This window comes from Macrobrachium nipponense, chromosome 10 (genome assembly GCF_015104395.2).
Source record: "Macrobrachium nipponense isolate FS-2020 chromosome 10, ASM1510439v2, whole genome shotgun sequence".
NCBI classification, from domain to species: domain Eukaryota; kingdom Metazoa; phylum Arthropoda; class Malacostraca; order Decapoda; family Palaemonidae; genus Macrobrachium; species Macrobrachium nipponense.
Genome location: NC_087204.1, coordinates 103,337,807 through 103,362,806, shown reverse-complemented (window position 1 = coordinate 103,362,806; position 25,000 = coordinate 103,337,807). Strand labels below are relative to the sequence as shown.

At 38.8% G+C, this 25,000-nt stretch overlaps 1 protein-coding gene across 2 annotated transcripts in view; it reads left to right on the top strand.

Annotated features, from left to right (window-relative positions):
* The window catches only part of LOC135223851 (beta-1,4-glucuronyltransferase 1-like), a 358,962-nt gene that overhangs the window by 326,447 nt on the left and 7,515 nt on the right, over positions 1 to 25,000 (top strand). Inside the window, exon 1 of one of the 2 annotated variants that reach the window (XM_064262739.1) lies at positions 24,494 to 24,728. The exons of the other annotated variant lie outside the window; for it this stretch is intronic. Coding sequence (XP_064118809.1) covers positions 24,663 to 24,728 — 66 coding nt within the window. The 5' untranslated portion in view covers positions 24,494 to 24,662. Of the gene's footprint in view, positions 1 to 24,493; positions 24,729 to 25,000 lie in introns of those variants that run through there. 2 annotated transcript variants of the gene reach the window in all.

Genomic DNA, 25,000 nt, shown 5'->3' with positions numbered 1-25,000 from the left:
TTTTTCCGTTTCTCCTTCGTTTCTTTTCATATTTTCATTGCGTTTGTCTTTGTTTTGTGTCCTTGATTTTGTTGTGAGTATCTGTTTTCTGTGTTTTGCTTTGTTTTTGTTTTTCTGGTTTGCCACTTGTTTGTTTTTGTTTGTTATTCATAGTTTTTTATTTCGTTTTTCGTTTTTTGTTTTCCTACGTCTTTGTTTTTGTCTTTTTCTTCCTATTTTGTGTTTTATTTTGTGTTTTTCTGTGTTTTTTTCTATGCCTTGTTTCTTATTTTGCGTTTGTTCTGTTATTTCTTATGTCTGTTTTTTATTTAGTGTTTTTTCTGTTATTTCTATGCCTTTGTTTTTTATTTTGTGTTTGTTCTGTTTTTTTCATGTCTTTGTTTTTTATTTAGCGATTTTCTGGGGGGTTTTTATGACTTTGTTTTTGATTTTGTGTTTATTCTGTTTTTTTATGTCTTTGTTTTTTTATTTAGCGTTTTTTCTGTTTTTTTCTGTGCCTTTGTTTTTTATTTTGTGTTTTTTCCCTAAGTCTTTATTTTTGATTTAGTGCTTTCTCTGTTTGTTTCTATGTGTTTGTCTGTATTTTGTGCGTGTATCTGTTTTAAGTTTTTGTGTGTTTTGCTTTTTTTTTTACGTGTGTGTTTATCGTTGTTCATTTGTGTTGCTTGCGTGTTTGTCCTTGTTCCTAGTGTCTATGTTTTTTCTCTCTCGGGAACACCCAGACCATTTTTTTTTCTTCTTTTTTTCCCCAAGTCTTCAACAGCAGAAAAGGAAAACGAAAAGAAAGTAATTTATTTCCCCCATTGAAACCAGGACGTCGCTTTCTTTCCATTTCGCTCTTTTTTTTTCTCTCTCCTTTTCTCTTCCTCTCCCTCTTTCTTCCCCTTTCCCCTTTCTCTCAGTCTCCTCTATCCCCCTCTCTCCTCTATTTTTCTCTCTCTCTCCTCCACCCTTTATTTGGGAAGGAGAGACAAACAGGAAGGAATTCCCAGAAGTCCTTTCTAAGTTTCCTTTTAACCTTTTTTTATTGTTGTTGTTATTATTATTATTATTATTATTATTAAAGGTTTGTACTATCATTGTCAAATTATATAATCGAACAGTTATATGAGGTGCTTATGTAAATACTATACACCTAGGTAAACACATTCTTGGATAAATATACTCTTATGTAAATATAACTCTTAGGTAATATACTCTTAAGTACATACTCTCTCTCTCTCTCTCTCTCTCTCTCTCTCTCTCTCTCTCTCTCCACCTGCATTATTATAGTGATCCTGTCAGCCATGTTGTCACATTTCAGGATAGTTATGGAAATATTCTCTCTCTCTCTCTCTCTCTCTCTCTCTCTCTCTCTCTCTCTCTCTCTCTCTCTCTCTCCTTAACAGGAACGTTTTTATGCTAATTCCCAACATTAGGTACGAAGAAGAGGGAAGGGGGGGAGGCAGAAGAGGGAGAAGGGGGGCGGGGGCGGGGGGGGGCGGGAGGGGGACAGTTGATGGACGGGGGGAGGGGACAGTTGATGCATATATTCAGCAGTCGTTCACAAAGAGCCGCGAAAATAAGCCTCTCTAGCGAGCGATGATATTGCTGTGTTTATTTGTTTACTCCTCCTCCTCCTCCCCTCTTTCCACCTCCTCTCACCTCCATCCTTTTCTCTTACTCCTCTTCATCCTCATCCTCTTACTCCTCCTCCTCCTTCTCCTTTTTTTCTTCTTCTCCTTCAGGGCTGCAGTGAAATGAAAACCAACACCGACTTGGAATTCAGTGGGCATTACGTACTTGTAGGGAGAGGGATAGAGAGAGGGAAGGGGGATGGAATCCCTCCCCCCAACCCCCGCCCCCTCTTGTTTCGTCTTATTCCCCGTCTGTAAGGAAACAGGTAGAAGAGTGAGAGAGAGAGAGAGAAGTAACAGTTGCATCCCTCTGTTATTAATTTGTTTAATGACTTCTACATGAGACAATTAGATCACTTGCGTCATTGAAATACTCGTCAAATTGACTCTCTCTCTCTCTCTCTCTCTCTCTCTCTCTCTCTCTCTCTCTCTCTCTTATGCAATCAGGCTAAGTACTTTGTAAGCCTTCCGACGAAGCGAAGAATGGTTCCTCTTTTCTTTGTTTTGTGGACACTGTATGTGGGTTCCCTACTGAGTTCCCTAAGGACACCGTCGTCAGGAGTCTTGAAGAAAATCTCTCTCTCTCTCTCTCTCTCTCTCTCTCTCTCTCTTCTCTCTCTGTGTGTGTGTGTGTGTGTCGAGTCAATATCCATCACTGACTATTGTGAACTACCCAATATATCTAAACCTCGCTGATTTCCATGCATGATTGATACCGATTGCCGTTTTCCAGCTGTCACGAGAATAGGTTCATTTAACATATACTTTTTTCCGAAACATTTCGACAATTATCGTTAGTCTTCGTTTAAGGTTGTTCCATGGGGCTTTGGCCAGGTGATCATGGTTGAGTAGTTTAGTCGTGGTGGAGTGTGTGTGTGTGTGTGTTTTTTTTTTTTTTTTTTTTTTTTTTTTTTTTTGTGATCATAATAGATAGGATTTTTGTTGTGGATCAATAGATAGGATCTTTAGAGGCACCTGACACCCTTTGCTGGCTGTGAGTGTTTGGTCATTTGAAGGCTACAAAATCCTTTCTGAGAGAAGTTAAAGAAAGGTTGACCTGTTAAATCTCTCCCCCCCCCCACTCTCTCTCTCTCTCTCTCTCTCTCTCTCTCTATCTCTCTCTCTCTCTCTCAGATTTTTTTGGCCAGTTTTTTTGTATTTTTTTACCTAAAAAAAAAAAAAAAAAAAAAAAAAAAAAAAAAAAACGTCTAGTTTTTATTTTAATTAAAAATGTTGGAAAAAAAAAAAAAAAAAAAAAATGATTGGGTTGTAATTGTCTCTCTCTCTCTCTCTCTCTCTCTCTCTCTCTCTCTCTCAGAAGGCCGGTATCCCCAGCTTGACATAACACTTTTGACAGCTGTCCATCTGTCTGTCTGTCTATCCGTCCCTCGGGAGCTGGGGGAACCGTCCATCGCACAAATGAAAGAAGTGTCTCCAAAGTCTAGTTTTATGGGACACTGAGATTAGGGCGAAGACGGCCAAAGACAATGGCGAGGGGGAGCTCTCTCTCTCTCTCTCTCTCTCTCTCTCTCTCTCACGAAGGAGTCAGCCAGCGAGCGACCACCATGTTTTTAACCCTGACGTCCAGTTTCCATTCTCCTTTTTGGAAACTGATTGGGTGTGAAGTTTCTCTCTCTCTCTCTCTCTCTCTCTCTCTCTCTCTCTCTCCGAATTTTTTATCCAGGCTTCCAGCTTTCATTCTCTTTGCCGGAGAGCTGAATAAGTGTGACGTTTCTCTATGTGTGTGTGTGTGTGTGTGTGAGTGTTCGGCGTTTTAGAGTAAATGTGGCATAAACTTAAGGTGCTTTTTATATAATAGACAGAGGTCGATTCTGTATGTTTGTGTAAGTGTACGTGTGTAAGCGTGTGTGTGTGTGTTTAAGTGTGAGTACACATAAATGCACACACACAAAAGGTACAGAAGAATTCATCTTGGTGCGCCCTTATTTATATAATAGCTGAAGGTCGATTGTGTGTGTTTGTGTATGTATACATCTATGTGTGTGTCTGTGTACGAGAGAATACACATGAACACACACACATTCTACAAACCAAGTTGATTTTCCTTGCAAGATTGCATGACTGCAGGAGGGACCCTGATAACAAGGTAAACCCGTATACGACGAAGGAGGCGAGGCTGTTATCATAAACAGTGGCATTTCCCTTGATATGCTCCTTCAAGACATGACGAGAGATTAAAAATCCAGGCACACTCCCCCCCAGGGGGCCGGGTAGGGGGTGGCTACACAGGAGCCCCCTCTCGACGGTTCCACGCTCCTCGGATCCAAGATGGGAGCCAGGAGCCAGATATTGAATACACAACCCCTCGCTTGTGTCGAGATTAGCTTCGTCCTCTGTTGACGTTGAAGATGAAAAAAAAAAATAATATATATATATATATATATATATATATATATATATATACATAAATGAATAAATAAATACAAAATGAGGTCGGAAGTGCTTGCGTGTGTACAATAGGGTGCAGTAGTATTATTTTTATTATTTCAATATTTATTTCATTTTATTTATTTTGGTCTATCACAGTCATCCTATTCGACTGGGTGTTTTTGGTTTTACAGCGTGGGGGGGGGGGGCGCGTTCCGGGGGCCATCCTGGCTCCTTATAGGAAGTCCATCACTTTCTCACTATGTTGCGCTGTAGAATTCTAGGAGCACACTCTTTTGCCCGAGTCCTGGAGCTACTTCGGCGTCTGTAGCTTTTCCAGGTTCCTTTTCAGGGACCTCGGGATCGTGCCTCCTAGTTTCCCTATCATTATGGGTACAATTTCCACTGGCATATCCCCTATCCTTCTTATTTCTATTTTCAGGTCTTGATACTTATTCATTTTTCCCTTTCTTTCTCTTCAACTCTGGTATCCCATGGTATTGCGACATCAATGGGTGATACTTTCTTCTTGATTTTGTCAATCAACGTCATTGGCGTGGTTGGTATGGTGTTTGCTTTCCACCTCGGTGGTCGCAGGTTCGACTCTCGGCCATTCCATTGAGGAGTGAGAGATGTGTATTTCTGGTGGTGGAAGTTCTCTCTCGACGTTGTTCGGAAGTCACTTAACGCCGTTGGTCCCGTTGCTGAACAACCACTGAATGACCAAATCATATTAAGGCGTTCATTAAGAAAGAAATAACAGAATGCAATGGGGAAATACAGAGAGAAAAGATCAATTATTAAAAAAGAAAAAGCAATAAATTATAACATTAAAAGATAAATAGTTAAAAATGTAATGACCAGCTTCTTTCATAAAATAACTTCGTAGCATCCTCGAAGAACATTTTTGCTAAAAACCTAAACAAGTTATTTCTAGAATATCAGAAATTACATTTCCAGCTACTCATTTCCCTAGCCACGTATCCCCTGCACTACACAATATAGAAGCGAACATTTTAATATTTTTGAAATGCACGCGACCAACTGTAGTATTAATGGAATATTGCCAGCGCTGATGACAGTCCCAATATCACAGAGTGGAATATCTCCTTTCTACCGCTACGGCAAACAGTTCTTAATTATTCAGATCGTCTACATTTACAAAGGCTTTATAAAAACGATCAGAGGTCAATAGTGAGAGAGAGAGAGAGAGAGAGAGAGAGAGAGAGATAAGCTAAATTGCATCAAATATGATAAACGGTATGTTTTTTATGCACAGCGCTTAGAATATATCTACTATACTGATAGTATTCGTTGATGTCCAATGTTTACATTATTTATTATAAACACTTATATGGATTTATTTTGAGCTCAAGAAACAGAAAGAGGAATAAACGTGACGTGGTAATGAACCATTAGGGCCCCTCCCCGCCACTGTTGCCCAAAAAATCCTATTTGACCCTTGACCTGTATGGATGACCTTGACCCTATACAGTTCATCTACATCTTCTAAATAATGATAATAATTAGAGGATAATGCATCGTCTGAAACTTAACGTATGGACGCACTGAAATTTAGGTGTTAAAAAATCAAAGCAATGAACAAAACTTGTTTTGCTAGACGTTCAGACAGACAGAGAGAGGGCATTGGAAATCAAGTGTTTCAAGAAAATAAATCAACGGAAAAAAAACTTCTGTCTCACTGGACAGCCAGACAGACAGACAAAGGACATTGCAATGCAAGTGTTTCAAAAAACAAAACAAAATAAAAAAAAACATCTGCCTTATAAGACATTCAGACAGACAGAGAGAGGGCATTGAAAATCAAGTATTTTAAGAAAATAAAACAACGGAAAAAATTCTGCCTAACTTGGCATTCAGACAGACGGAGAGAGGGCATTGAAAATCAAGTTTCAAGAAAATAAAACAATAAAATAAAACCTTTCTGCCTGCTGGACAGACAGAGAAAAGACAGAGTAAGTCAAGTATTTCGAAAAAAAAAGCAAAATGAAAAAACTTCTGCCTTACTAGATATTCAGACGGACAGAGAGGGCATTAAAAATCAAGTGTTTTAAGAAAACACAACAATAAAAAAAAAAAAAACTGCCTGACTGGACAGACAGAGGTTAGTTACTAGACGCCACGGGACGGTAGATCTGTCACTTAAAAAAAGAAGAAAAAAAAAATCAGAGAGCAGTTTTAAAGATGGGAGGTGACCCATGTGGCTTTTGAATGCGATGGAGAGGAAAAATGTTTTTCGAGGATAAAAAATTAAACAAAAAATATACGTCAAGTCCTTTGATCCAAACACAGGCGCAATTGCGAGCCGAGCATCATGCAGGCTTCATTGTTTTTTATTGCTATTGTTTTTGTTTCGTTCTTTTGTTGTTAGGTAATTGGAGTTTGTGGGTGTTTGTTTCTCTCTCTCTCTCTCTCTCTCTCTCATAACTCCTAGGCATTTATATGATATATATATAATAATATAATATATTACTATATATATATATATATATATATATATAACATATTATATATATATATATATATATATATATATATATTATATATATATATATAGAGAGAGAAAGAGAGAGAGCGAGAGAGAGAGAGAGAGACGAGAGAGAGAGAGAGAGACTTTCCACGGATTTAATATAAAAGTTTGAAAAGCGGGACTTCCGACGAACATATTGTATATCGATTTTTTTTTTTTTTTTTAGAGGATAGCAAAAAAAATTATTTCTAGTTTCAGAATGTTTTTTCCCCTTAATAAAAACAGATGTACACACATGCACCCTTTATATATATATATAATATTATATATCTATATATATATATATATATATATTATAGTATGTGTGTGTGTTTATGTTACGTGTTTGTTTACCCGTCATGCACATGCATGACCATAACTTGTTTCGCTTGTTTTGCAAGAACACGTGCAGTCAGGACTAAGCATAAAGTTGGTGGACGCTCAGTCAATAGAACGGGAGCGTTTGCCTCCACTACCCACCCTGTCCAACAAAAATAAAACTTCTGTCACAGAGCAAAAAAAAAAAAAAAAAAAAAAAAGAAAAAAAAAAAAAAAAAAAAGGGTACCCTCGGATGTAGCGTCAAAGGATTTTTTGATAAGTTAAGACTAACAAACCCAACTTTTATGTGTCGTAGGTTTGTGTTTCCTTTGGGCCGCCTTGCCCCCCTCCGCCCCCCCCCCTTTTTTTTTTTTTGCTTCTGAAAATTTTTCAACAGGAAACGGATAAGTTGGTCAAAATACTTTTTTTTTTCCGAAAGGAATATTCCTTAGTTCATATATTCGCCTCTCGGTTATTTATGAAATGATATTTTGTATTTCAATGTTAGCATTTTCTTTAAAACCAATGACACACCTATTAATCAATCTTGATCTATTTAGGTCGAGAAACAACATTTCTAATCTCAGTTACAAAATATTAGATCTGTGGGGCACCTCAGGACAGGTCAGGGTCAGTGACAAAATCACGTCGATGCAGATCACCAAAAAACAAAAATAATAATAATAAAAATAATAATAATAATAATAATAATAAAGCACATTCGACACTTTGTCGATAAAGGGGACGAAACGGTAGAATTCTGAAGTGCGTTGCAGTAGACCAGTTTTACCCAATTTTACCCATTTTATTACCAATTTCCTTACAAATGATTATATATCATCCTATAAAATTATTTGTAGTGCACTTCAGAATCCCTCGTTCCGTTCCTTTTTGGCGGCGGAGGGGTTGGGGGGGGGGGGGCGTGGGGGGCGAGGTGTGAGATTTAATGAAAGTTTGGAGTCAGACATAACCCGAGGGAAGGGGGGGATTTTATTTTTTTATTTTTTAAGTTATCTGCATCGACGTCGATTTTCCCACTGTCCGGCTGTTCAGCTAAGTGTCAAATCTGTCTCACTCTCTCACCTTGAAGGTTCGAGCAAGCACAGGACAATAGGAATTGAAAGTCTCTGTCATTAACATGGTATACTGTGTTCAACCATGAGTAAACAGGGGGACACAAACCGGGTCATTCTTACCATAGTGACCCCCACGAGGTGTTCACTACGAAACCTTTTTTTTTTTTTTTTTGCCACTATCAAGGAGGGATCCAAAAATCTCTTCTTATGAGACACTATAGCATATATATTATTTATATATAATATATAGATATATATATATATATATATATATATAGATGTATATATATATTAGTATTCATATATAACAGTCGCGTGAGACGCCAAAATATTATACTGCTGCACCATTTCGCGGACAAGACGCGCCAGAGGAAATAAAGATATAAAAACCGATGATGGATGATATTCTTGGCGACTTGCTTGATGCGATAACCCCACTCAGCTGGGTGGCGTCCGTAATCAGTTAATAAGTCAGTAAGTCCCTTCTAGTAGTAATCCTTTCGCTTATCCCATGAAGAAGAGAGAATAAAACAAAAGCTTTTTATTTGGTGGGAAAATGACCAATAATTCTCTTGCGCCGCTTCACGTATATAAGCGCCATTCTGACCGCGAGGCCTGTGTGGGTTCCTCCGTCTGCGTCAATATCGTTTATCCGTTTTCTGCTCTCTCTCTCTCTCTCTCTCTCTCTCTCTCTCTCTCTCTCTCTCTCCCGCGTCAGAACGAGGAAGGTGCAGACAGAATAGCAAATGAGCTCTTAAATTGTTGATCAAGACGTTCGCAGTTTCCTGCATCTGGAGGAGTCGCTTGCTGCCTCTTTATGTATGCTGCGGTTTCATCGAGTGAGCTCCTCCTCCTCGAGTTGTTGTGAGTGAGCTCCTCCTCGAGATGTTGTGAGTGAGCTCCTCCTCGAGATGTTGTGAGTGAGCTCCTCCTCCTCAAGGTGTTGTGAGTGAGCTCCTCCTCGAGATGTTGTGAGTGAGCTCCTCCTCCTCCTCGAGATGTTGTCAGCGAGCTCCTCCTCCTCAAGGTGTTGTGAGTGAGCTCCTCCTCGAGATGTTGTTGTGAGCCTCCGGCTGAGTTATATATTGGAAGAGGAAGATAGTGTGTGTGTGGTGTGTGTGTGTGTGAGAGAGAGAGAGAGAGAGAGAGAGAGAGAGAGAGAGAGAGACAGGCTGGTAAAGTAAGATTGGGGGAAAATGAGGAGCTTGTTTAATATGAATGAGTGAGAGGCATTGATGGAATGATGCAGGGAACTGAGATAGATGTGGTTGAGAGAGAGAGAGAGAGAGAGAGAGAGTACTCTGAACACGTTCTTGAATGACTGCTTCGTATCCTAATCCATTTCGAACCGGAAGGAAATAATAATAAAAAAAAATGAAATAATGAAAAAGGATTGATCTTTGATCCTGAAAAATAAAAGTGTTGATAGAAGGACCGCTCGAAAAAGAAAGATTGCCTTAGGAATGAGGGAAAATGAGAGGAGGTAGAGAAATCCGAAGCTGGATCGCATAGTGATGAAAGTACTAGAGGGAATCGTGAGATAGATATAGGATGCTGTGATCAGTGGAAAATCGGCCTTTAGGGAAGGAGACGCCTTCCCCCTCCCCCCTCCCCCACCCAAGGGATCTGCAATCGAAATAGCAACAAAGGATAGCAAGGGAAAGTCACCCTATTGTGGAGAGGGTGTAAACGGAGGGGTGAGGGGTGAGGGGTTCAGTTTCCCCAAATTTATCGAGTCCCAGCGAAGTCTTAACATTTCTTTGTGTGCGTGTGCCTTGTCATTTGTAGCTGTACGAATGCACGGCATAAATAAATCTATCGGTCTATGCTTAATATAAAGGTTTCGGCTACATTGGGGTTCCTTGAACTGAGCAACCACGTCTAGACCACTTAGACAGTCCTAAACAAGTCTGAAGACGTCAAATTGCATAGTTATTGGGTAGATAAGACTTTGTGAAGACGTAAATTACGTAGTTACTGGCGAGATTTGGCTTTGTAAAGACGTCGAATATCACAGCCTCAGTTATCCAAATTCCGCTCTGTTACGCAAAAGCCTGTGTGACGTGTAACCCGATACCTTTTTCTCTAACGTTTTAGATCCACTTCTTACAAGATATAGAAAGGGAGGCGTGAGAAAAAAAAGGTGAAACTATTGAACCGTTTCCGAAGGTCTTGGTCACTTCATGTGACAGATGCTGGCTTCGTGTGAGTTTCCCTTGTGAGTGCAATTGGTCATTCACTTATTATATCTTGCATACGGTTCTTCTTTATTGCAAAAATCCCAGCACTTACTCAGCTAGAAGAACACTACGTGTTTTCTCTCTCTCTCTCTCTCTCTCCAAAATATAACTTTTGTAAATTAATTTTTTTACATGATCACCATACCCTTGTATCTTTGTATCTCATTAACATTACTCTCTTCCTTTTGATACTTTTCCATATCACTCTATTCATTGTTCTTTCTGCAATATAAACTGATATACGATTGGTCAGTCACTGAACTTTCCCCTCCCGTTGACCTCTCTAGGCTTTTTCCATAACTGGAGTTTTTCGTCACTATTCCCAACTTACGATGTATAACATCAGGGCATCGTCTATTCCACGTCCTTAAAAAAACAAATACATCCACCTTTTGTTTCCTACAAATTTCGGCCAACCTCACTTCCTCCCTCTTCTCCCAACATCCCACGTCACCCACCTTTGTCAACATCCACAAACACATCAGAAGTTGCCTCTCGTCTTTACGAAACTCGAACCGAAGTAGACAAGTTGTTCACAACATTTTCTTTCAAGCCAGCTCCATTTTTATCGGCAAAGTTCCGAATGACTTTCACTGGGGTATTATTCAAAGACTTTCGTCTCTCAAATTCGAACTGTCTGCGTTTGTGTACGATGCGCGGTCCCAAAGTATTTTATTACGTCCAGTCTTTTCATTCACTGCAAGATATTTCTCCATCGTCTTTTTCTCTTCAGTATCATCAATCATCCTCTTGTGTTTTTCTTACGTTGATGCTGGTACTTTCTTCATCCCTCGATCTTCTCTCCGTCTTAGCTTTTTACTGATATTTGGATGGATTTTTCACATATAATTCTTTTCTCTCATTATTTTCCTTTCTATTTTTTAACACCTCCTGCTTCTCTTCTTTCAATAACCTACATTGATGGAGGTAATTTTTTTTTTATCTCTCGAGCTTCATTCCGTCAAACGTTTACAGATATTTTATCTAATTCATGTTTATACGGTGCGCTCACATTCTGCAGTCCATATATCTTGTCCACAGCTTCGAACTTTCTACCCTTAGTTCTCTGTCTCTTATTGCGAGGTCGTCGGACGTAATTTGACCTCAAGCGATGTGCGTCTGTTATCACAGACTTTTACCTGAGAGAGAGAGAGAGAGAGAGAGAGAGAGAGAGAGAGAGAGAGAGAGAGAGAGAGAGAGGCAGGCTTCTCGCTTTTACTTTTTCTCATTCACTTGGGTGTGTATGATGTAATCTAGAACGCAGGTTCAAGTACTTCCAGGGATAAGTCGGTAAACTGTTTTTCTTGGCTGTCTCTCTCTCTCTCTCTCTCTCTCTCTCTCTCTTCTCTCTCTCTCTCTCAAACGTTCTCTTTTTCACTTATTCTGGAATATAAACATTTATTTTACCAGTTACCTTTGGAGGAGCGATAACGAATCTCTCTCTCTCTCTCTCTCTCTCTCTCTCTCTCTCTCTCTCTCTCTCTCTCTCAGGTGTCAAAGTGCGTGTAGCTATCAGCTAGGGACGAGGTTTCTTTTTTTAGTCCAGTAACAATATCATGTATTTCTCTCTCTCTCTCTCTCTCTCTCTCTCTCTCTCTCTCTCTCTCTCTGACTCATACCATAGTTCCTTCGAAACTCTGCAGCAATAGTTATTTTACTGTTCTCATTTTTGCCTTGGGGTCTTTGAACAAAAGAAAGAAAATAATAATAAAAAAATAAGATAATAAAAACACGGGAAAAGGTGTGTGGTATTGTTCTCGGTTTAAGCACGCAACTGTACGTACATGCCTAATATTTGTATCTTTATAAGCATGATTTTGTCTACACACACACACGAGTGTGTGTGTGTATGTGTGTAGCAAATTTCAGTCTTCACACAGGAAAGGTGATGAACATACCACCTAGACAGGTAAAGATGGAAACGTAAGGCTCGCAACTTCACCCTACTTTCCTTCATTTGCACAAAGACAAAAAAAAAAGCACCGAAACTTTTCACTTTCCCCCTCCTTCTCTCTCTCTCTCTCTCTCTCTCTCTCTCTCTCTCTGAAACGTTCTCTTTTTCACTTATTCTTTATAAGAAACATTTATTTTACCAGTTACATTTGGTTGGGCGATAACGAATCTCTCTCTCTCTCTCTCTCTCTCTCTCTCTCTCTCCTCTCTTTCCATAGCTTAATCACTCATTTAGACCTCTTGCTTGCAAGCGCGTCCGATCGCCGCTCACCCTACCTTTACAACGCGCGTTCATCGGAGGCACATATATATATATATGTATATACGCGGCCTGGATGGATTTCGGTAGTGGAGACACAAGCTAAGCTGTCGTGCTAGCTTCTCCTTCTGCATTTCATGAATTAGTGAGACGCGTGCGTATCGATTCGGTCGTAGAGAACTCGGCCATTGATGTCTGAGTAGAACCACGACTGAATGTTTTGTGTTTGTGTTACTGGTTAACAGTATTCTGTTTTAGAGTTTTCCTGCTTAGAGTAATTCTGTTTTAGAGTTTTTCCTGTTTAGAGTATTTATGTTTAAAGTATTCTGTTACGGGTTAGAGTATTCTATTTAAAGTACTCTGTTAAGAGCATTTTATTTAGAGTAATTCTGTTTTAGAGTTTTTCCTGTTTAGAGTATTTCTGTTTAAAGTATTCTGTTACGGGTTAGAGTATTCTATTTAAAGTACTCTGTTAAGAGTATTTTATTTAGAGTAATTCTGTTTTACAGTTTTCCCTGTTTATAGTATTTCTGTTTAAAGTATGCTGTTACGGGTTACAGTATATTCTGTTGAAAGTACTCTGTTAAGAGTAGTCTGTTTCGAGTTTTCCTGTTTATAGTAATTCTGTTTTAGAGTTCTTCCTGCTTAGAGTACTTCTCTTTAAAGTATGCTGTTACGGGTTATATTAGTATTCTGTTGAAAGTACTCTGTTTAAAGTATTCTGTTCAGTGTATTCCATTTAAGAGTAATTTTGTTTAAAGTATTCTTTTTAGGGTAATTCTATATAGAGTACATCTGTTTAATAGAGTACTCTGTTTTGAGTATTTCTGTTTAAAGTATTCTGTTTACGATTGGTTTCACTTTCATCAGTTCCATATCTACTACTTTTTTTATTTTCTATTTAAGTTTCTTTCCTTTTTATGAGTTTTTTATTTGTAGGTCTTAGACATTAAGTAGATGTTATTTTATGCTTAATTGATTTGAAGTTTCTGTAAACAAAATACTCAAACACAGATGATAAAATATGTAACTTCACAGTGGTTGATTTGTATTATTGATAAAATGTAAATATTTATAAGTAAACACGTTATACACAGTGATTTTGTGGGTTTCTTTTTCAATTATTATTATTATTATTATTATTATTATTATTATTATTATATTATTATTATTATTCAAAGATGAACCCTATTCATATGGAACAAACCCACCACTGACTTGAAATTCAAGCTTGCAAAGAATATTATGGTGTCCATTCGAAAGAAGTAACAGAAGGGAATGGAAAACACAGAAAAGTGGGGATTAATTATTAGAAAATCAGATAAATTAACAAATTAATAACATGAATTATTTTTAGGCTTCATAAATCTGACTAATAATAATGAGTTCGCGCGCGTTCGTGCAAGCTTGTTGGCGCCAAATGTGTTGCCAACTTGGAGGGTTGCGTCTTAAATCACTGTATCGTATATAGTACGTAGGTGCTGTTTTCCTCGCCCCACGGACAGAATAAAAAAAATAGAAGTAAGGATTCCTTTCAAATATCTTCTTCTATAATTTACCTGCAAGATAGCTTGTCCCATGACATATTAGGTACGGGAATCTATCTGCAAGATACCTTATCCTATAACATATTAGGTACAGGAATCTATGAACAAGATACCTTATCCTATAACATATTCGGGGATCTATCTGCAAGATACATTATCCTATAACATATTAGGTACGGGAATCTATCTGCAAGATACCTTATCTTATAATATATCAGGTACGGAAATCTATCTGCAAGATACCTTATCCTATAATGTATTAGGTGCAGGAAGCTATCTGCAAGTTACCTTATCTTATAACATATTCGGGAATCTATCTGCAAGATACCTCATCCTATAACACATTAGGTACGGGAATCTATATGAAAGATACCTTATCCTATAACGTATTAAGCACAGGAATCTATCTGCAAGTTACCGTATCCAGTATGTACATTTAAAGAAATTTATATTACGTCATTGGAATTCCCTTATAAATCTTTGTAAAGTCGCTAAGAAAATAAGTTTTTTTTTTTTTTTTTTTTTCAAAACTACTTCTATAATCATGTCGTCTCATTAACTTGTTCGAGCCTCGTAAAACACTCGACGCATAGAGCGATTTCAAGCTCTCGTAATCTCTCCCTGTAGCGATGACGAATAACCTCTGCAGTGTGACCCGCATTAGAACGTATCTAGCTAATTTCCGCTTCTGTCAAAATCATATGTTGCCCAAGATCTATACCGCCACGTCCGCGCTTAAACACTAATATTAATTCTCCTTGCATTTTTAATACACTTTCATCTTTGTCTTAATTTGCTGATTTATTTATTTATTTATTTTTAATGAGCGAGATCTCCTCTTTATCTATCTCTCTTTACCTACTCATACTTCTTCCTGTTGAACACCATATTATTCTTTGGAAGCTTAAGTTTCAAGTTAATGGCTCCTTAGGTGGGCTGAATAATAATAATAATAATAATAATAATAATAATAATAATAATAATAATAATAGTTATGATAATTTCAAGTTAATGACCCCTTTGATGGTCTTGTTCCATATGAGTACGATTCATCTTCAGAATTATAATAATAATAATAATAATAATAATAATAATAATAATAATAATAATTTCAAGTCAATGCCCCCTTTGGTGGTCTTGTTCCAGAAGAATACGGTTCATCTTCTGAATATTAATAATAATATAGCGAACAAAATACTATAATTTCATATTGAATTTGACATGTTCTGAGCGGGACGCCTCCAAAAAAAACGCGTGGGCGTCGGGCGAGAGAGGGCAGTAGGGGAGGGGGTGGGGGGGGTCGCAGACTATCCACTTCGCGAGTGATTCAAAAGCTAACACAACACAGAAAAGCCAGCAGACTAGCCAGATCGTAAGAGCTTTAAAAGCTAACACAACACACAGAGCTAGCAGACTAGCAGTTCGTAAGTGATTCAAAAGGTAACGCAACACAGAGAGCTAGCAGGACCAGCCAGTTCATAATTTAAAAGCTAGTACTATTTATCTTCGTGTCGTTTGAACACCAAAGACTCGGCTAAAAGTCCGTACGATCCATTATACCAAAAAGACGATCGTGAACGCCCAACGAACGTTCACGATCGTGCGACACGAGACCTTTCCGAAAACGTAAACACAGTCCACACGCAAGCAAGCACCTCCTCCTCCTCCTCCTCCTCTTCCTCCTCCCCGACCCCCCTCACCCCCGGCTCGAAATCCCGCATAGTGGCCAGGCTTCTGATGGAATACGGACGAGAAGAAGAAAAGGAGGAAAAGACACTCGCCGCTCGCTCTGCTCTTTATATAAAAGCAGAAGAAGAAGAAGAGGAGGAATTCAACTTTGCTTTGCACACCTTTCGTCGCCTTTGTCTTCGAGTGTGAGAATGGAAGTCGTGGACGTCCCCGTTTCCCGGCATTCAGCAACAGCTGATAACTAAGGACGTCCACGAGACAAACGTCCCCCGATACACGAAGATAAAGCACAGGCCGTGGCCACCACCACTTCAGCGTAGGAGTAGTATACTAGGAGGTATAGGAGGAGTGAGTTTAGAGAAAGGGAAACGAAAAGAAGGTGGATTGGGGAGGACACTCACGTATCTTCGGAAGAGACGGTTCGGTCTGCGAGGACCATGTTGATGCTGCCGCCTTTTTGGCAAGAAGGTCCAGCCCAGGCAGCCAGGTCTCCCAGCAGTGCCACCACAATCGCTACTGCCTGGGAAAATCGATGAGGGCGCTCTCGGCTGTCCACGCCGGCCCCCGCCTCCGCCTCCGTCGTCAGGGTATGGAACGCGCCTGCGCCGCCGCCCAGCGCCTCCTCCTTTTCCTACCTGAATGGGAAACCTCCGACTGACGACAGAGAGCAAAAGAGAGAGAAAGAGAGAGAGAGACAGACAGAGAGAGAGAGAGAGAGAGAGAGAGAGAGAGAGAGCAAACAAAAACTGAAGGGTATAGAGAGCAAACAGAAACCACGTCGATATTTTATAAGTAAAATGTCCTATCCCTGAGAGAGAGAGAGAGAGAGACTGGGAGAAGCACAGGGGAAAGAGCGAGAAAGAGAGGAAACGAAAACCAAGTCGACATTATAAGTAAAATGTTTTTTCCCTGAGAGAGAGAGATGTGGGAGGGAGAGAGTTGGGTAGAGAGAGGCTGCGAGAAGCACAAGGGGAAAAGGCTGTCAAAGAGAGAGAGAGAGATAGAGAGCAAACAAAAACCAATTCGACATGTTTTCAGTAAAAGAAACAAAAAAATTCCTATCCCTGAATTCCTCAAGCATCCGAGAAGAAGTCAGCTTCCCTAAAAAGGATAAAAATAAAAAAAGGCGTTTATAAACTATAGTAACCCCCTTTTTTTTTTCTTTCTTCGCCGACGCCGTTATCAGTCGCAAATATTATTTGATCCACCCACAGGGGGCCGGGAGGGCGATGAAGAAAAAGGACAACGCATATCAATTGGTTTCAACTCTTTGACGCGACAGTGAAGGGGTCTGGCTGTGTTTGGGTTGCACCTATATACCTCTTTCCAGCCCCCACTAACCGCAGGAGAGAGAGAGAGGGGGGGGGGGGGAAGGGGAGGGCGGGGTGGGGGAGGCCAGCGGCGAGTGGTGTTGTCCACCGGTATATCATATGAATAGCATTTATAGTCTCAGAAGTTTATCATACTATTCACCGCAGTTACAGTCCCCGGGGATTACGATCCTGTGGGACAACCTCAGCCGACTCCTCTCTCTCTCTCTCTCTCTCTCTCTCTCTCTCTCTCTCTCTCTCTCTCAAAACCACCTATACCTCCCAATCCTCCTCTTAAAAGATTAGAAAGCACATTTTGATTTAACTGATTGGGGATGAGTCAGCAGGAAAATCTGTGGTTTAATTAAGAATGGCTTGCTTGCTTGCATGGTGCTAAGTTCTCCCTGGTTACAATTCCCTTCGCATGACGTGCTTGCTTGCTTTGCTTGCTTGCATAGTGCAAAGTTCTCCCTGGTTACAATTCCCTTCGCATGACGTGCTTGCTTGCTTTGCTTGCTTGCATAGTGCAAAGTTCTCCCTGGTTACAATTCCCTTCGCATGACGTGCTTGCTTGCTTTGCTTGCTTGCATAGTGCAAAGTTCTCCCTGGTTACAATTCCCTTTGCATGACGTGCTTGCTTGCTTTGCTTGCTTGCATAGTGCAAAGTTCTCCCTGGTTACAATTCCCTTCGCATGACGTGCTTGCTTGCTTTGCTTGCTTGCATAGTGCAAAGTTCTCCCTGGTTACAATTCCCTTTGCATGACGTGCTTGCTTGCTTGCTTGCTTGCATAGTGCAGAGTTCTTGCCCATTCGCTCTCCTCTTGTTTGTGAATGGGGACATTCACGTCTCTTCATATTTACCCTGGGAATCGATGCCTGGTCTGTATTCATTCCACAAATTTCATCTGGCTTATTGCATTGTGCCTGTCGGTCAAGTCCTGCGCTCGCTGCTATTCCGGTTCATTACGTTTACGGTTGTTTTTGTTTGTTTAGGCGGATTTTCAGTTGTATCTGTGCCGGGGCTTGTTGTTATATTATTAATAATAATACTTCGTCTGCCTGTGTTTGACGGTTTCCATTTAGTTACACGGGTGTAATGGATTTATTTTGATATTTTTCTTGCTGTTTTCATACATTAAAAGTTCGTCAGCAGACGTACCATTCAATTGTATCAGATTTAATCGTAGTGTATATATATATATATATATAGATATATATATATATATATATATTATATCTATATATATATATATATATATGTGTGTGTGTGTGTGTGTGTATGTATATATATATATACATATACATACTTACATAATGGTGTCCATATAGTAGATGTGTATTAAAAAAGGCAAAAAATTTTATTAATATCTACTCGTTTTGGAATAATTTTCCACGTATTTTTCTAAATGGTAGAGGCTTTATGGATGCCCTGTACAGTATACTTATATATGTGCGTGAGTGTGTGTGTGTTTATATTACTCTGGATTTGTTTCTCCATTTCAAGACTCGAGCTACTGTTATTATTATTATTATTATTATTATTATTATTATTATTATTAAAAGATATTGCTGCATCAACTACATTCAACTTGTAAATAGTCTTCTCTATTTTTCTAATAATAGCTTTCTCCCTGCTACTACAACTGGCGAGTATTGCGCCGATATTACTCATCAGGAGGAGTCAATTTCGGGGTATTGCTAAAAATTTATTTATTGGTTACAGTAAATGAACAAATAGATCAAAAGATAAGTAATCTAGTGGCCAACGTTTCTCTCGGTATCATCCGAGCATGATCACGGCAGTGGGTCGGAGCAGACTGTAGATGCTGTCGGAATCTACTCAATATATAGTAGCATGTCAGCAGGGGGTCAACCGTCGCTGGGTTTTCATTGGCTGGTGGCGCAATGCGTTCCTGCGAGCGGTTGACCCCCTGCTGACATGCTACTATATATTGAGCAGATTCCGACAGCATCTACAGTCTGCTCCGACCCACTGCCGTGATCATGCTCGGATGATACCGAGAGAAGCGTTGGCCACTATACTCTGTTTTTTTCCATCTGTCCATCCGCCTGTGGTGGTCGCGCATGGTAACACTGCGTCCCGGGCTTTTAAATAGTTACGCTATGTCTAAGTTTTAGGTAAATAAAAGGATATCTTGGTGTACATTTGCAACCAAAAAGTGTTTTGATAATTTACTGTATGCGAAATACACCGTTAATATTCGAAATAGGATATTATTTAAAACCCGGGACGCAGTGTTACCATTTGCAAACACCACAGGCGGATGGACAGATGGAAAAAAACAGAGTATAGATCTACTTATGTTTTGATCTATTTGTTCATTTACTGTAACAAATAAATACATTTTAAGCAATATCCCGAAATTGACTCCTCCTGATGAGTAATATCGGCGCAATACTCGCCAGTTGTAGTAGCAGAGAGGAAGTTATTATTAGAAAAATAGAGAAGACGATTTACAAGTTGAATGTAGCTGATGCAGCAGTATCTTTCAATAAGACTTGTTTGAAAGAGGGTCTCCTTCCAATATTATTATTATTATTATTATTATTATTATTATTATTATTATTATTATTATTATTATTATTATTATTATTATTATGGTTGAATAGCCTGTTATTCGTTTTATGTTTTATTGTCTTAGCTTTGTTTCAGTTCTAAACATGAATAACAGACTTTGTGCGTTTGTGAGTGTGCGTGTGTGTGTGTGTGTATGTGTGTGTATGTTTATGCTTGTGTGTCATATCGTTACAATGAAAAAAAAAAACACCCGAAGGGTGCAATGAACACAAAACAGATCCGAAGGTCAGAATATTGCAATTTTAGGTAAAAAAAAAGATACATAAAAGTATTCTTTTTGATTTGTTTTGAAGTCCTTTTTTGTCTGCAGCCCTCTCTCTCTCTCTCTCTCTCTCTCTCTCTTCTCTCTCTCTCTCAAAGGCCTCTCGCCTCGCTGACCCCGATATTTATATCGATTTGCGAAATATTGTTTTGTTCAAAACAAAACAGAAATCAAAAAGTTAAAAAACAAAACAAGAAAAACAGAGCAGGGAGGCAAAAGAGCGGTAAATGGATTACGGTGGTATTTTCATATCAATTCTCATTGCATTTGAATACACATTTATCTGTTTATTAATTTATTTATTTGTTTTTTTCTTCTTTTTTAATAAGTGAGATCTCTTCTTTTTGTATTTACCTTTACCTCTTCTTGCTTCTTCCTAATGGACGCCATAATATTCTTTGGAAGCTTGAATTTCAAGTCATTGGCCCCTTTGGTGGGCTTGTTCCATATGGATAGGGCTCATTGCCTTAATAATAATAATAATAATAATAATAATAATAATAATAATAATAATAATAAAGAAACTCACGGCCGATTCTCTGTACGAGTCCTTTATCCCTTTTGTTTACTGTAACTGGCGAATTGATGTCATTTATAAACTATATCAGTATTTAAGAGTATCCATCAACGCGATGCTAACTGAAAAAAATAGATAGGTTAACAATTTTGGTTTGTTTGTATGGTGTTTTGACGTTGCATGGAACCAGTGGTTATTCACCAACGGGACCAACGGCTTTACGTGACTTCCGAACCACGTCGAGAGTGAACTTTTATCACCAGAGATACACATCTCTCACTCCTCAATGGAATGGCCGAGAATCGAACTCGCGACCACCGAGGTGAGAAACAAACACCAAACCAACCACGCCACTGAGGCGCTACAATTTTGGTAAGAGACGAAATACAGAGTAATCATTCTTCATGTCTATAACGATCTCCAAGGTCACAAGCAGAGGCAAATTACCTACTGGTAATCGAAGTAGTGATTCATTATCAATCTTAATTCTTATATGAAACTTTTTACATTCTTATTTTAGATTTTCCTTTTTAATTCTATTAACGGCGTCAATAACATAGATGTTGTGACGCCATTTTTTTTTAGCACCCACGATCAATCAGTTGTTAGGTATGAATGTGTGTATTAATGTATGTACGTATGTATGTACTAACCACAGATCATGTGATTAATTATAAAAGGACAAGAAATATCTCTCTCTCTCTCTCTCTCTCTCTCTCTCTCTCTCTCTCTCTCTGTCACCAGAAGTCGTAAATAGCAACAGTTTGGAAGAGTTTAAGAGAAAGCTAAACAAAATCATTAGGAGGGCACTGTGAATGCACAGTAAAACCTGCTCCTAGAGATAAGTGAGCACACGATGTTTCCCCTTAGGATGGACTAATAGGTCTTTGAGACATCCTAATCCTTGTAACTCCTTGTAACCCCCCCCCCTCTCTCTCTCTCTCTCTCTCTCCTCATCTTCTCCTCTAATCAGGTCTCCTCTCCTTCATTCTCCTCTCAGTCTCTCTCTCCTCTTCTCATTAACAGACGAATTAAGTTAAAAAAAAAAACTACATGAAATGTGCTCATATTTCTAGAAAATAAATAAGAGCACAAGTTAACACAGGTGTTTCTGTGATCAGACGTTACGTTTTAAAAAAAGATATAAAATATAATGACTATACCAGACGATAAGACTTTCGCTCCAACATCATCTCTCAATTCAGCGTCGCGTTATGGAAGTCTTAATATTTATTCACTCTCGACCCTTTTGTCATTGAACACTTTAACAGCCCATAAACTGTTCAGCAATTCACTATTTTATTCGATTTTTATCAATGTTATTCCACCCGCCATTCCCGAATTTACTTAAGGGTGTTTTTCCCAATGTATTTTTTGTGTAAGGAACGTTCATTTTGAGTGTGTGTTTCCCCAGGGGACGCTCTCAGCGGATTGGGTAAACTTGGAAAGTTCAATAAAAACAAAAAGATTGTTTTCACTTTTTTCCAATATCGCTTTCCGCTTTAGTTTTCCTTACACGAATTATCAATTGTACCTGCAGACATTCCCGTGTGCGCGAATGGTCATGTCTGGATCGTGTTCATGAACGTGAGTGTCCCGCACGTTTGTGTGGTGTATGTATTTATCTATGTATATATATATATATATATATATATATTATATATATATATATATATATGTATACTATGACTGGTAAAAACGGCCTCCTGTTACAACAGATTTCCATCTAATAAAAGGAGCCCATAAAAACGTCAAAATATAGAAAGTAAGTACTATACTTCAGAGACTGCTGTCTCTCTCTACCTGTAAAGAGAGAAAGTAGTCTGAAAAACAGTACTTTCTTTCTATAGTTTGGCGTTTTTATGGGCTCCTTTTATTAGATATGTATGGTTATGTATATTATGTACCATACACGTGTAAATAATATATATATATATAACCTGATATATATATATATATATATATATATATATATAACTTCCTTCCTTTATTGACCCTATATTTTCGTAATTACCCTCAACTCTGGATTAAAGGACAGTGCATTATCCGTTCCGTCGGCCTCTGTATAAAAATTTAAAAAAATAAAAAATAAAAACCTTGCTACATACATGTGTCTGTTATTAATCAAGACCACTGAAAACAAAAACGAACACACACGCACAGACACAGGCGGGTCATAATCTCATTACGTAGATGTAAATCAAGTCTCCGTTGTGCTGTTATGGGAAAAAAAAATTCTAAAAAAAAAAAAAAACTTGTTTAATTATTCTCTTTGATGTATTTTTTTTCTATTTTAGTTCCTCTGTATCTCTGGGGCTTGCTATGGCTTGTGGGGGTGGGGTGGGGGGGGGGGGGGATGGAAGTCCGTGGATTGGACTTTTTTTTTGGGGGGGTGCGGCGGTGGGGCGGGCATGGGCTGCCTATTGTATTCGACAACAGTGATTCGTCGTCATTAAATGTTAATACATTCGGTGCTGCTGCTGTTGTTGTTGTTGTTGTTTAGTCGGGATAATAGCTAGATGTTGTTTGTTTCAGCTGTTGCCTTATTGTTGCCATTATCTATCATTGCTGATGTTGTAATCGTTGTTCTTTTCTTTAGTAATATCAAAAACAAATCATAATAAATTCTTCAATGTCAGTCCACGTTTCAAAAAAGAAAAAAAAAACGGTAGGGTGGTTGTGCTGTCAGTGCACCTGACGCGGCGCACTGTAAGCATTACTTATAAGGTTCCCTGCAACGTCCCTTCGACCCTTAGCTGCAATCCCTTTTAATTCCTTTTACTTTACCTCCGTTCGTATTCTCATTCTTCCATCTTAATCAAACGTCTCTTATTGGTTGTTTCCTTTTGCACCTTTCAGACCGAAAAAAATAAGAATTTAGTCCAAAGACCAAGCACTGTGACCTACGAGGTCATTCCGCCCTAGAAAGGAAACTGGGAGCAGACAGCTAGGGATCGGTGTAAAGAACCTCTAGTAACGCTTACAGTGCACCCCTTTAGGTGCACTGACGGGGGTGCATCATTTAAAAACGCTTTCATGTCTCTTGTGTATTCCGCGAAATGTATCTAAAGAGAGAATACTGACTGGTTATGCAAATAATCCCCTACGACAATATACTCGCCAAGCACAGGAAGGGAGGAAGGGTAGGGTAGGGTAGGGTAGGGTAGGGTAGGGTAGGGTAGGGTAGGGAGGTTGTTTACCCAACTTTCGAAATAAAACTGCAAACCCATTATTCGCTATTGACTCTCTTGTTGACCTCTTAGTGTTTATCCTCCTCGATGTACTATATCGTTTCAATCGGGTCGAGATGATGAAGTAAAAAATATTTACCTGGCTGCTTTAGGAGCAAGAGCCCGTACTGGCATAAGGCCAGCTAAATCTAAAACAACAGTAAATAACAGTTGACAGGCAGCAAAAAATTCATGACATATAATCTTCTGTAAGAATCAGAGGAATTTATTTCTGGTGATTAGAAATTCATTTCTTGATGCAATGTGGTTTGGATCACATAATAAGTATTAATGGTAGTAGCAGTAATATTTGGAATATTTCTTTGAAGCAGCTCACCTTTTTCGTTCTGAATCTATTTCTCCTTTGCTAGTGCTTTCTTAAGTACGAACGAGTCGGGTAATAATAAAAGAGTTCTTCTTCTTCGACTTCTTATTCTCCTTCTCCTCCTTCTCAAAAATGGCCACGTATGAAGCAGTAACAAGTTTCACCATACATTTAACTGGATATGGTGAATTGAACGATTTACGCACCCATATAGGCCTATATACAAGGTCTTTGGTCCTATATGCAGTTAACAAAAGGACTGCTGTCATATGCAAATGTCATACTTCGCCGTTATGTCAATATTACCTCTGAAAAACCAAGGGCCAGATTTAGAAATCCTTTTTTAAGGTTTTTCTGTAATGGGAATTTGCCATTGAAATTTCGGTCTTTCAGAAAAAAATTCGTGAAAATGGTGAGTGTGTGTATCGTTGTAAAGCTAAGCTTATTCTATCTGAAACTCCACTCTCCACTACTTATTTAAATCAGAATGGTCTTACTTAACTGATATTTAGACTACAGTCGTTGTGTACCGTATCAATCTCTTCGGTGAAACTTAACTCTGCCCTATTAAATGTCACAAATGGTCTGACTAAATCACAAAATCACTAAATATCTTCTTGGGTTAACGTCAACGTAGATGGCGCTACGAGAAGATTGCCAATCACTCATTCTGAATCTCTGACCTGTGGCCAGTTTACCTTTGGTCCCTGTCTCTGTGCTAGTACTCGTAGCAGGTGGTGAACTGTTGTTGCAGACAAACATTGCCTCCGGAACCTGATATCAGCCGATCATCCAAGATTTAATGCAGAACACTAATTTGATTATGATTTGTCGACACGCTATTATCAGGAGATATGCACCGTCTTGCGTAAGTTAGAAGGCTTTTTCATTATTATATGCCTCTAGTAGTCTGTAGACCTACCATTGTTACTTTTCAGTAGTGTTACTGTAGCCTTATATTTACCCTCCTCTCCTGGTTAGCATTAGTGATTATTCGATGTTTTTTTTATACATAGAAGTAGGCTAGGCTAGACTCTGGATTCCTTGTGATAGCATAGGTTACTTCAGTTTAACTTGGGAAGGTTATAGTTAGGTTAGTTTAGGTCAAGTTAGTACCCTGAAGACCTACTCGAGAAAATT